This window comes from Trachypithecus francoisi, unplaced genomic scaffold, assembly GCF_009764315.1.
Source record: "Trachypithecus francoisi isolate TF-2019V2 unplaced genomic scaffold, Tfra_2.0 Lachesis_group12, whole genome shotgun sequence".
In the NCBI taxonomy this organism is placed as follows: domain Eukaryota; kingdom Metazoa; phylum Chordata; class Mammalia; order Primates; family Cercopithecidae; genus Trachypithecus; species Trachypithecus francoisi.
In genome coordinates, this window is record NW_022681457.1 from 52,574,654 (window position 1) to 52,586,803 (window position 12,150).

At 39.3% G+C, this 12,150-nt stretch overlaps 1 protein-coding gene across 1 annotated transcript; it reads left to right on the forward strand.

Annotated features, from left to right (window-relative positions):
* Positions 1–2,013: 2,013 nt before the first annotated feature.
* On the forward strand, positions 2,014–2,267 carry LOC117093853 (signal transducer CD24-like). Its single transcript, XM_033229312.1, has one exon. It carries the CDS (start codon positions 2,014–2,016, stop codon positions 2,248–2,250), a length of 237 nt encoding a protein of 78 aa, XP_033085203.1. The 3' UTR covers positions 2,251–2,267.
* The last annotated feature ends 9,883 nt before the right edge of the window (positions 2,268–12,150 follow it).

A 12,150-nucleotide genomic window follows, 5' to 3' on the forward strand; every position in this document is an offset into this window, starting at 1 on the left:
AGTCAAATTGTCCCTGTTTGCAGATGACATGATTGTATATTTAGAAAAACCCATCGTCTCAGCCCAAAATCTCCTTAAGCTGATAAGCAACTTCAGCAAAGTCTCAGGATACAAAATTAATGTGCAAAAATCACAAGCATTCTTATACACCAGTAACAGACAAGCAGAGAGCCAAGTCAGGAATGAACTTCCATTCACAATTGCTTCAAAGAGAATAAAATACCTAGGAATCCAGCTTACAAGGGATGTAAAGGACCTCTTCAAGGAGAACTACAAACCACTGCTCAGTGAAATCAAAGAGGACACAAACAAATGGAAGAACATACCATGCTCATGGATAGGAAGAATCAATATCGTGAAAATGGCCATACTGCCCAAGGTGATTTATAGATTCAATGCCATCCCCATCAAGCTACCAATGAGTTTCTTCACAGAATTGGAAAAAACTGCTTTCAAGTTCATATGGAACCAAAAAAGAGCCCGCATTGCCAAGACAATCCTAGGTCAAAAGGACAAAGCTGGAGGCGTCACGCTACCTGACTTCAAACTATACTACAAGGCTACAGTAACCAAAACAGCATGGTACTGGTACCACAACAGAGAAATAGACCAGTGGAACAGAACAGAGTCCTCAGAAATAATACCACACATCTACAGCCATCTGATCTTTGACAAACCTGACAAAAACAAGAAATGGGGAAAGGATTCCCTATTTAATAAATGGTGCTGGGAAAATTGGCTAGCCACAAGTAGAAAGCTGAAACTGGATCCTTTCCTTACCCCTTATACGAAAATTAATTCAAGATGGATTAGAGACTTAAATGTTAGACCTAATACCATAAAAACCCTAGAAGAAAATCTAGGTAGTACCATTCAGGACATAGGCATGGGCAAGGACTTCATGTCTAAAACACCAAAAGCAACGGCAGCAAAAGCCAAAATTGACAAATGGGATCTCATTAAACTAAAGAGCTTTTGCACAGCTAAAGAAACTACCATCAGAGTGAACAGGCAACCTACAGAATGGGAGAAAATTTTTGCAACCTACTCATCTGACAAAGGGCTAATATCCAGAATCTACAAAGAACTCAAACAAATATACAAGAAAAAAACAAACAACCCCATCAAAAAGTGGGGAAAGGATATGAACAGACATTTCTCAAAAGAAGACATCCATACAGCCAACAGACACATGAAAAAATGCTCACCATCACTCGCCATCAGAGAAATGCAAATCAAAACCACAATGAGATACCATCTCACACCAGTTAGAATGGCAATCATTAAGAAGTCAGGAAACAATAGATGTTGGAGAGGATGTGGAGAAATAGGAACACTTTTACACTGTTGGTGGGATTGTAAACTAGTTCAACCATTATGGAAAACAGTATGGCGATTCCTCAAGGATCTAGAACTAGATGTACCATATGACCCAGCCATGCCACTACTGGGTATATACACAAAGGATTATAAATTACTCTACTACAAAGACACATGCACACGTATGTTTATTGCGGCACTATTCACAATAGCAAAGACTTGGAATCAACCCAAATGTCCATCTGTGACAGACTGGATTAAGAAAATGTGGCACATATACACCATGGAATACTATGCAGCCATCAAAAAGGATGAGTTTGCGTCCTTTGTAGGGACATGGATGCAGCTGGAAACCATCATTCTTAGCAAACTATCACAAGAAGAGAAAACCAAACACCGCATGTTCTCACTCATAGGTGGGAACTGAACAATGAGATCACTTGGACTCGGGAAGGGGAACATCACACACTGGGGCCTATCATGCGGAGGGGGGAGGAGGGAGGGATTGCATTGGGGAGTTATACATGATATAAACGTTATGCACATGTACCCTAGAACTTAAAGTATAATAAAAAAAAAAAAAAAAAAAAAAAAAAATTATAAACAATGGACTTTTCCTGTGCCCGCCCAGAACCAGCAGTTCTTCAAGCACCCAGCATCCAGCAAGACACGCTGCACACCAACGGAGGGGACATGGGCAGAGCAATGCTGGCCAGGTTCAGGCTGGGGCTGCTGCTGCTGGCACTGCTCCTACCCACACAAATTTATTCCAATCAAACAGCGGTTGTAACAGTTTCAAGTAACTCCTCCCAGAGTACTTCGGCTGCCCTAAATCCAGTTAATACCACCGCCGAGGCAGTTGGTGGTGCCCTGCAGTCAACAGCCAGTCTCTTCGTGGTCTCACTCTCTCTTCTACATCTCTACTGTTAAGAGACTCAGGCCAAGAAACATCTGTACTTCCCCGTCTTCTAAACCCAATCCAAACGGCATCTGGAAGTCCAATGTGGCAAGGAAAAATAGGTCTTCATCGAATCTACTAATTGCACACTTTTATTGACACAGAAAATATTGGTAATCCCAAATTTGATTGGTTTGAAGAACATGTGAGAGATGATGGATGCCAATATTAAATCTGCTGGAGTTTCATGTACAAGATGAACGAGTGGCAACATCCAAAATAGTTAAGACATGATTTCCTTGAATGTGGCTTAAGAAATATGGACACTTAACACTACCTTGAAAATAAGAATAGAAATAAAGGATGTGATTGTGGAATGGAGATTCAGTTTTCATTTGGTTCATTAATTCTATAAGGCCATAAAACAGGTAATATAAAAAGCTTCCATGATTTTATTTATATGTACATTAGAAGGAACTTCCAGGTGTTACCGTAAATCCTCAACGTATTGTTTCAACAGCAGTAATTTAATGCCGATATACTCTAGATGAAGGTTTATATTGTTGAGCTATATCTGTTCCCTTGGGAACTCAACTCACTTTCCTCTTGAGGCTTTGGATTTGACATTGCATTTGACCTTTTGTGTAGTAATTGACATGTGCCAGGGCAGTGATGAATTAAAATCTATGCCCAAGTCCAAGCATTCTGAGTAACTCTTGAGTATCCATATAGAGTCAAATGGTAGACATTTCCTATCACTTATTTCCATTCAATAAGAGCACTACATTCATTTAGCTAAACTGATTCCAAGAATAGAATTACATTCACCATGACTAATCTCAAAATGCTTTTTATTTCTGCATATGTTGAAAACTTTTTACAATTTTAAAAAATGATCTGTTTTGAAGGTAAAATTACGACTCTTGAAATTAAAAACACAAAAATCTAAAAGAGTAAAAACTGCAAACCAAGTATTTGGGAAGTAAAGACTGGAAGTTAATTTGCATTAAATTCACAAAAACTTTTATACTCTTTCTGTATATACTTAAAAAAAAAAAAACTATTGATCAGAATAGCCACATTTCTTGTTACCAGTCAATATTTTTAGATAGTTAGAATCTGGTCCTAAGCCTAAAAGTGGGCTTGATTCTGCAGTAAATCCTTTACAGCTGCCTCGACACACAGAAACCTTTTTAAAAACAGACACTCCCTGAAGTCTTTTGTTTGCATGGTCACATGCTGATGATTAGATGTTCCAGTTGTCTAATACGGCCACAGTAGTCTTGATGACCAAAGTCATTTTTTTCCATCTTTAGAAAACTACATGGGAACAAACAGATCGAACACATGGAAGCTACTGTGTGTGTGAATGAACACTCTTTTGCTTCATTCCAGAATACTGTACATCTATTTTGGATTGCATATTGTGTTTCTGTATTTATTTTTTGATTCATAGTAACTTCCTATGTTATGGAATTGATTTGCATTGAATATAAACTGTAAATAAAAGAAAGACATGGCTGAAAAAAGTTATAAATAATGTATGGTTCCTGTCCTCAAGGTGCTTGTAATCCAGAAGTGTCTAATGGCAGATTTTGCTACTAAGATGTGAGCAGGCACTAGTTACTGAAGTGATTAAACAAACATCTTAGCAGCCTCAGAAATGTATAATCAAAATTTTAAAATGGAGCAGTTCCAGACATTGAATACATAATTATTCAAATATAAAATTAACCTTTAAATACTCTGAAAAAAGTCAAGTAATTAAATAGTAAGCATTTCTTAGAGTAAAACTCACAAAGCAAAATAAAAATCTACTAAATCACATTCATTTTTGCCTTCTGTTTTTTCTTTTATATTGAATCAGCACCAGTTCTATTGCTTAAATCAAAAAAGAGAAATAAACAAAAACAAATAAAACCTTCTGTAATCTAGTGCCTCACTTTCAATCTCATTGAGATGCTCTGAATTTACATCCCCATCGTTTTTCACATATTTAAAGTTTCTTAATTGGTGGGCTGATCTCCAATCTCAGCATTACTACTAGAGTTTCTAAAAGCACAGATACAGTCATGTTCTCTCTTACTTTAAAGTCTTCAGGGCACTGCCTTGTCCACAGGACTGATATGGTTTGAATCTGTGTCCCCACCCAAATCTCATGTGGAATTGTAATCTCCAGTGTTGGAGGTGGGTCCTGGTGGAAGGTGATTTGATCATGGGGGCAGATTTCTCACAAATGGCTTAGCACCATCCCCTTGGTACTATCCTCACAATAGTGAGTCTTTGGAGATGTGGACGTTTCATGTACAATACCTCCTCCTCCTCTTTTGCTCCCACTCTGGCCATGTGACATGCCTGTTCCCCCTTTGCACTGTGCCATGACTGCAAGTTTCCTGAGGCCTCCCCAGAAGCCAAGCAGATGCCAGCATCATGCTTCCTATACAGCATGCAGGATCATGAGCCAATTAAACCTCTTTTCTTTATAAATTACCCAGTCTCAGATATTTCTTTATAGCAGTGTGAGAATAGACTAATACAAAGACCATCTATAATCCAGTCCCAGTTGTTACATCTTCTACTACTCATCCTACACTCCATCTTTAGTCCTGGCACAAGAAATTTGCTGGTACTCACTTCTTAATCATTGATTAGTTCATCCATTCTGTCAAGAAAAAACAAAATGAAGCACTTATTAGGCAATTGTGCAAAACCTTTGCTACTCAGCTATGTTGGCTTGCTCATTTCCCTAGATTTCTGTGGTAAGGTGGCAACAAGCTTAAAGATTCAGACACTGTGTTACTTATCCAGACAGCCAAAGCACTATCAGCATGGTGTCAGCGCCCTCTCCTCTCACCCACGGGAGAGCACTAAGCTGGTGAACCAGGCAGCAGATGGCATGAGTGGTGTGTTACTCTGTCATGAAGGAACCAACTGTAACGTACAAGCAAGTAGTTTAGTAGACACACATAGAAGCCTGCAGCTGTCCTCTAAAGGGAGGTGGCAAGAAATGAAGCAGAAAGTCCTGCTCTCATTTACGACCAGGGAGATGAATGAGGAAGCCCCTCATAGCAACCTCCCACAAGATATGAGAAACTGCCTCATGGTGGCTTCTTTCCAGGTTCATCTCCCATTACTCCAGGATATCACAGGGCACTGTATCAGACTCAGGTCAGGTCATGATCAAGCCTTGCCTACTTAGCCCATGTGAAAATATGCAAGGGCACCAGGGCACTACAACTGAGCCATTCCCCTACGCAAGTTAAGAGAAATGCAGTGCCATATGTGTGATGGCAGAAAAATGCTCAGAAAACTGTGGGAACACACAGGAGGGTACCCTAGCCTAATAATGCAATATGCCTTTTCAGATGCTTGATCTGGCCTAAATGTCTCTACCCCATAAAGATTTGTCCAAATCAAGTCCAGGGTGAAAAGTTCCCACCACCTCCTTTGGTCACCTTCTCCCAGCATTCTAGGCTGAGTAAATTGCTCTTTCCTCTATATATTCAGAGTCCTTAATTCACGTCTGTGTTTACTATTTGCCATAAACCATGTATTTATTTATAGGCCAGGCACTGCCTATGGCACTGTAGACACTGCAATGAAGAAAAAGGAAAGAGCTTTTCTCCCACGGAGCTTCCATTTGTCCTGTTCTATTCTGTCCTTTCAGTTTACCTCTAAAACTTGAAATTGTCTAATAGCCGAGCTCCCTTGAAAGATCAAAAGCACCACTTCCTTTCTTTTTTTTTTTTTTTTTTTTTTTTTTTTTTTTTTTTTTTTTGAGGTGGAGTCTCGCTTTGTCGCCCGGACTGGAGTGCAGTGGCCAGATCTCAGCTCACTGCAAGCTCCGCCTCCCGGGTTTACGCCATTCTCCTGCCTCAGCCTCCCAAGTAGCTGGGACTACAGGCGCCCGCCACCTCGCCCGGCTAGTTTTTTTTTGTATTTTTAGTAGAGACGGGGTTTCACCGTGTTAGCCAGGATGGTCTCGAACTCCTGACCTCGTGATCCACCCGTCTCGGCCTCCCAAAGTGCTGGGATTACAGGCTTGAGCCACCGCGCCCGGCCACCACTTCCTTTCTTAAAGTGTATTTAATTTACAGTAGGAGAAACAAATATATAATGCAGTTTCAAATTTATATAACAATGCAACAAAATTTCACAAAACTTCTTTTTGCCATACAGCTCCTAAGAGGAAAAATATTACGCTGGTGAAAGGTGTGCTTATAATTATCATAATGCAGGCATTCAAGTCTAATAGAAGGCTTGTTACACTCAACTTATGGCTTAAATTGTTTTAAAAAGCACTGGAAAAGTTTTCCTATCCAAATTAATAATACTACCTGGCATAGACAAGTTTTTTCCATTTACTTTTCCCCTTCTCTTATTGTAGTGGTTTTTAATTCCTGTCTGAATTTTGGAGAAAGAAGGCTTTTTCCTAAGTTGTCTTTTGCTCAAAAGTCCTTTTTTTCTCCTGATTAACAAGAGCAACTTAACCATCTGGTAAATTTCATGCCAATATCTAACCCCATAGAAATAAGTCACATATCAATTCTTTAAAGATGTAGGATTTCTTCTTAACGGATTTTTGCAATTCTGAAAAAAAAAAAAATTATAGAGCTGTGAGATGAGTGCTCTCCTTGTTAGAACATCTACCCCCAGCCTAGTGCTATGCACTTAGCTGTACAGAAGAATACAAAGAATGGACTCTATCTCCCTGAAGACAAAGACTATGTCTGCCATGTTCACCACCATAGCTCAAAGTCTAGCACATGGTACAATGCAGTAACTAGGAGAATGTGCTTTACAGTCAGAAGCCCTACACTTGAACTCTGGCTTACAAGCTGAGATCTGGGAAAACATCTATTTGAGATATCCATGCCTCTGTTTTCTTTTTGTAAAGTGTGGATAATAAGATCATTGTATGGATTAAATAAATAAAGTGCTCAGTAAAGTACATGACACAAAGTAAGAGCTCAATCAATAGTAACGATTATTATTAAATTCTCAATAAGCATTTGTTGACTGAATGACCCTCAATGAATTACTCAGTATCGTAACTGATTTCTGAGCTTAATTGACCTCCATCTATCCATACCTCATCTGCGTCCTACTATTTCCAACCATTGGTTCATTCTCTTCCTTTGTCCTTGAGACCACCTTCAGCCTGTCTTTCAGTCCTTCAGGCTTTTCCTTCAACCTATCTCTCTATCCATTCTTCCTGCAACCTCTTAGACACTGACTAAGCAACTCACTTCCAAATATGGACTGACAGACTGATAACCACTCCAGTTTTTAAAGAGGCATGCAGACACACACACACCCCACACACACTCCTACTTGACCACAGGGTGCAACCCATCTCTGGGAACCCTAGTCCTGTTCTTGACAAGTTCTGAGAAATGTCACAGACAATGGATTCAACTTGGAAAACACAATAAACTACATGCGACAGATAAAGAACAGAGTATTGTATTTTGAGGATGATAAAACTAACAAAGAGGTAAGACAAAATAGTGATGGGAGACTACATAAGGACATTTGCTGAAAGTCCTCTCAACTGAAAAGCAATGATTCTGTAAGTTCTTAGCTCACCTTATTGACAACTTCCTTTCTCAGAACACAGAGCTAGTGACAAGTTAAACAGTCCATCTGTTGTAACTGTAATCCACAAGAATTGAATTGTAATCCACAAGAACTGGGTAAAATGTAACTAGAGCCCATGGTAGAGAAAGGGAGGAAGGTTGGACAAAACAACAAAAATACTTCGTTATTTTCGTTAAATAAACTCATATATGTTATATATATAATTGGTTCTGTCCCTGTGGATAACTCTGACCAATATAACTTTGTTTTCAGTTGTGGAATTCATCTCTTCCTTCATTCATAGATCAGTGACTTAAGATTCTCAAATGCCATGGTGAGCCCTTCATAGTTCTCCAGTCACACAGATTGGTTTACATGTGAGCATTAGCTCAAGTAGAAGAAATAAGACTTTAAAAGTTGTTTTCTAAGATTTTTGCCTAAGAAACTCCTCTTTATTATTCTGCAAAGTAATCAGAAGAGACTTTTTCTTTCTTCCATATAAATAACCACATGAATATGGAAGAATGTAGAACCAGTATTTACTGAAAACCATAATTCAACTATGAGGGGAAAGCTTTCTTGAGACTTAGAAATTACATTAAATAAAGAGAGCCAAGATACAGAGAGAAAGGAAATAAGTCCTAGTTTTAAGCTGTACCTGAAGCTTTACCTCAATACATGCTACTTACATAAGCTAATGAGTTTGCTTTATTGTTTAAATAAGTCTGAGTTGGGTTGTCTGTTTCTTACAACATAAGGAATCCTTGTGGATACAGGCTATAAGAGCTGTACAGGAAAGAGATCAGATTTTTGGTGACATCAGATTTTTAAAAGATAGTGGGAGAGGACACATAGACAAGGACAATGACAAAAGTAGATCTTTTTAGTAAAGAGGTATTAAAATTTGTAATGCTTAAATAGAGAGAAGCCTGCAAATGATAATGTTAACAAAATACTCTTAAAATTATGTTTAGAACAAAAAGAGAAAATATGCTGCAGTTTACTATTAATAAATGGCAAATAAGTGGCAAAAAATGATTCTGATAAAACCTTCAAAGCAGCTATAATAAATACATTGAAAGAACTTAAAGAATCTGTGTTCAAAGAATTAAAGTAAAATATAACAATGACTCAACAAATAGGAAATCTCAATAGAGAAATAGAAACTATAAAAGAGAACCAAATTAAAATTCTAGAGTTGAAAAGTATAACAGCTGAAATGAAAAATTCATTGAGCTCAGCAGCATATTTGAAATGGAAGAAGAAAGAATCAGTAAACTCAAAGAGAGATCAATAGAAACTATCCAGTCCAAGGAACCTCTCTGTTCTGTTTGAAAGCTTAAAGAAAAATGAACAGAGTTTCAGAGATCTGTGAAAAATATCAAGTTTATTAAGATATATGTAATGGGAATTCTAGAAAGAGAAAAAGAGGACAGAAAAGAATGTGAAGAAATAATGGCTGAAAACTTCTCAAATTTGAAGAAAATCATTAATTTACATATTTAAGAAACTTAAGTTTTGAATAGAAAAAAATACAGACATCCTCACCTAGAGACATTATGTTCAAATTATTGAAATTCATCAAAAGACAAAGAAAAAATCTTTAAAGCAGTGCAGTAAAAGAAAAACACCTTATGTACACAGCATCAGCAACTTAATAACATACATCACTAGAAATAATGTAGGTCAGGAGCCATTAGAAAGACATATTCAAATTCCTGAAAGAAAAACAAAATTCAACAGGGTTCCAAGATGGCCGAATAGGAACAACTCCAGTCTACAGCTTCCAGCATGAGTGACGCAGAAGACGGGTGATTTCTGCATTTCCAACTGAGGTACTGGGTTCATCTCTCTGGGGTCTGTTGGACAGTGGGTGCAGGACAGTGGGTGCAGCCCACCAAGTGAGACCCGAAGCAGGGTGAGGCATCACCTCAACCAGGAAGTGCAAGGGGTCAGGGAATTCCCTTTCCTAGCCAAGGGAAGCCTTGACAGACAGCACCTGGAAAAAGTGGGGTCACTCCCACCCTAATACTACGCTTTTCCAAAAGTCTTAGAAAATGGGACACCAGGAGATTATATCCACCAAGCCTCGCTCATTGCTAGCACAGCAGTCCAAGATCTAACTGCAACATGACAGTGAAGCTGGGGGAGGGGTGCCTGCCATTGTTGAGGCTTGAGTAAGTAAACAAAGCTGCTGGGAAGGTGAAACTGGGTGGAGCCCACTGCAGCTCAAGAAGCCATGCCTGCCTCTGTAGACTCCACCTCTGGGGGCGGGGCATAGCGGAACATAAGGCAGCAGAAACCTCTGCAGATTTAAATGTCCCTGTCTGACAGCTTTGAAGAGAGTAGTGGTTCTCCCAGCACGGAGTTTGAGATCTGAGAACGGACAGACTGCCTCCTCATGTGGGTCCCTGACCCCTGAGTAGCCTAACAGGGAGGCACCCACCAGTAGGGGCAGACTGACACCTCACACACCTGGGTAACTCTCTGAGATGAAGAGTCCAGAGGAACAAACAGGCAGCAACATTTGCTGTTCAGCAATATTCGCTGTTCTGCAGCCCCAGCTGCTAATACCCAGGCAAACAGGGTCTGGAGTGGACCTCCAGCAAACTCCAACAGACCTGCAGCTGAGGGTCCTGACTGTTAGAAGCAAAACTAACAAACAGAAAGGACATCCACACCAAAACCCCATCTGTACATCACCATCATCAAAGACCAAAGGTAGATAAAACCACAAAGGAGAAAAAACACAGCAGAAAAACTGCAAAGTCTAAAAATCAGAGCACCTCTCCCCATCCAAAGGAACACAGCTCCTTACCAGCAATGGAACAAAAATGGATGGAGAATGACTTTGAGGAGTTCAAAGAAGGCTTCAGACGATCAAACTTCTCTGAGCTAAGGGAGGAAGTTCGAACCCATCACAAAGAAGCTGAAAACTTTGAAAAAAGGTTAGATGAATGGCTAACTAGAATAACCAGTGTAGAGAAGTCCTTAAATGATCTGATGGAGCTGAAAACCATGGCACAAGAAATATGTGATGAATGCACAAGCTTCAGTAACCAATTCAATCAACCGGAAGAAAGGGTATCAGTGATTGAAGGTAAAACAAATGAAATGAAGCAAGAAGAGAAGTTTAGAGAAAAAAGAGTTAAAAAAAAAAAAAGGAACAAAGCCTCCAAGAAATATGGGACTATGTGAAAAGACCAAATCTATGTCAGATTGGTGTACCTGAAAATGATGGGGAGAATGGAACCAAGTTGGAAAACACTCTGTGGGACATTATCCAGGAGAACATCCCCAACCTACCAAGGCAGGCCAACATTCAAATTCAGGACATACAGAGAACACCACAAAGATGCTTCTTGAGAAGAGCAACTCCAAGACACATAATTGTCAGATTCACCAAAGTTGAAATGAAGGAAAAAATCTTAAGGGCAGCCAGAGAGAAAGGTCGGGTTACCCACAAAGGGAAGCCCATCAGACTAATAGCGGATCTCTCGGCAGACACTCTACAAGCCAGAAAAGAGTGGGGGCCAATATTCAACATTCTTAAAGAAAACAATTTTCAACCCAGAATTTCATATCCAGCCAAACTAAGCTTCATAAGAAAAGGAGAAATAAAATCCTTTACAGACAAGCAAATGCTGAGAGATTTTGTCACCACCATGCCTGCCTTACAAGAGCTCCTGAAGGAAGCACTAAACATGAAAAGGAACAACTGGTACAAGCCATTGCAAAAATATGCCAAACTGTAAAGACCATTGATGCTAAGAAGAAACTGTATCAACTAATGAGCAAAAAACTAGCTAACATCATAATGACAGGATCAAATTCACACATAACAATATTAACCTGAAATATAAATGGGCTAAATTCTCCAATTAAAAGACACAGACTGGCAAATTGGATAAAGAGTCAAGACCCATCAGTCTGCTGTATTCAGGAGACCCAACTCACGTGCACAGACACACACAGGCTCAAAATAAAGGGATGGAGGAAGATCTGCCAATCAAATGGAAAACAAAAAAAGGCGGGGGTTGCAATCCTAGTCTCTGATAAAACAGACTTTAAACCAACAAAGATCAAAAGAGACCAAGAAGGCCATTACATAATGGTAAAGGGATCAATTCAACAGGAAGAGCTAACTATCCTAAATATATATGCACCCAATACAGGAGCACCCAGATTCATAAAGCAAGTTCTTAGAGACATACAAAGAGATTTAGACTCCCACACAATAATAATGGGAGACATTAAGGCTCCCCTGTCAACATTAGACAGATCAACGAGACAGAAAGTTAACAAGGATATCCAGGAATTGAACTCAACTCTGCACCAAGCACATCTAATAG

Excerpts from the sequence above, each read along its gene's own strand:
- LOC117093853 (XM_033229312.1), top strand. The coding sequence starts at position 2,014 with ATGGGCAGAGCAATGCTGGCCAGGTTCAGGCTGGGGCTGCTGCTGCTG.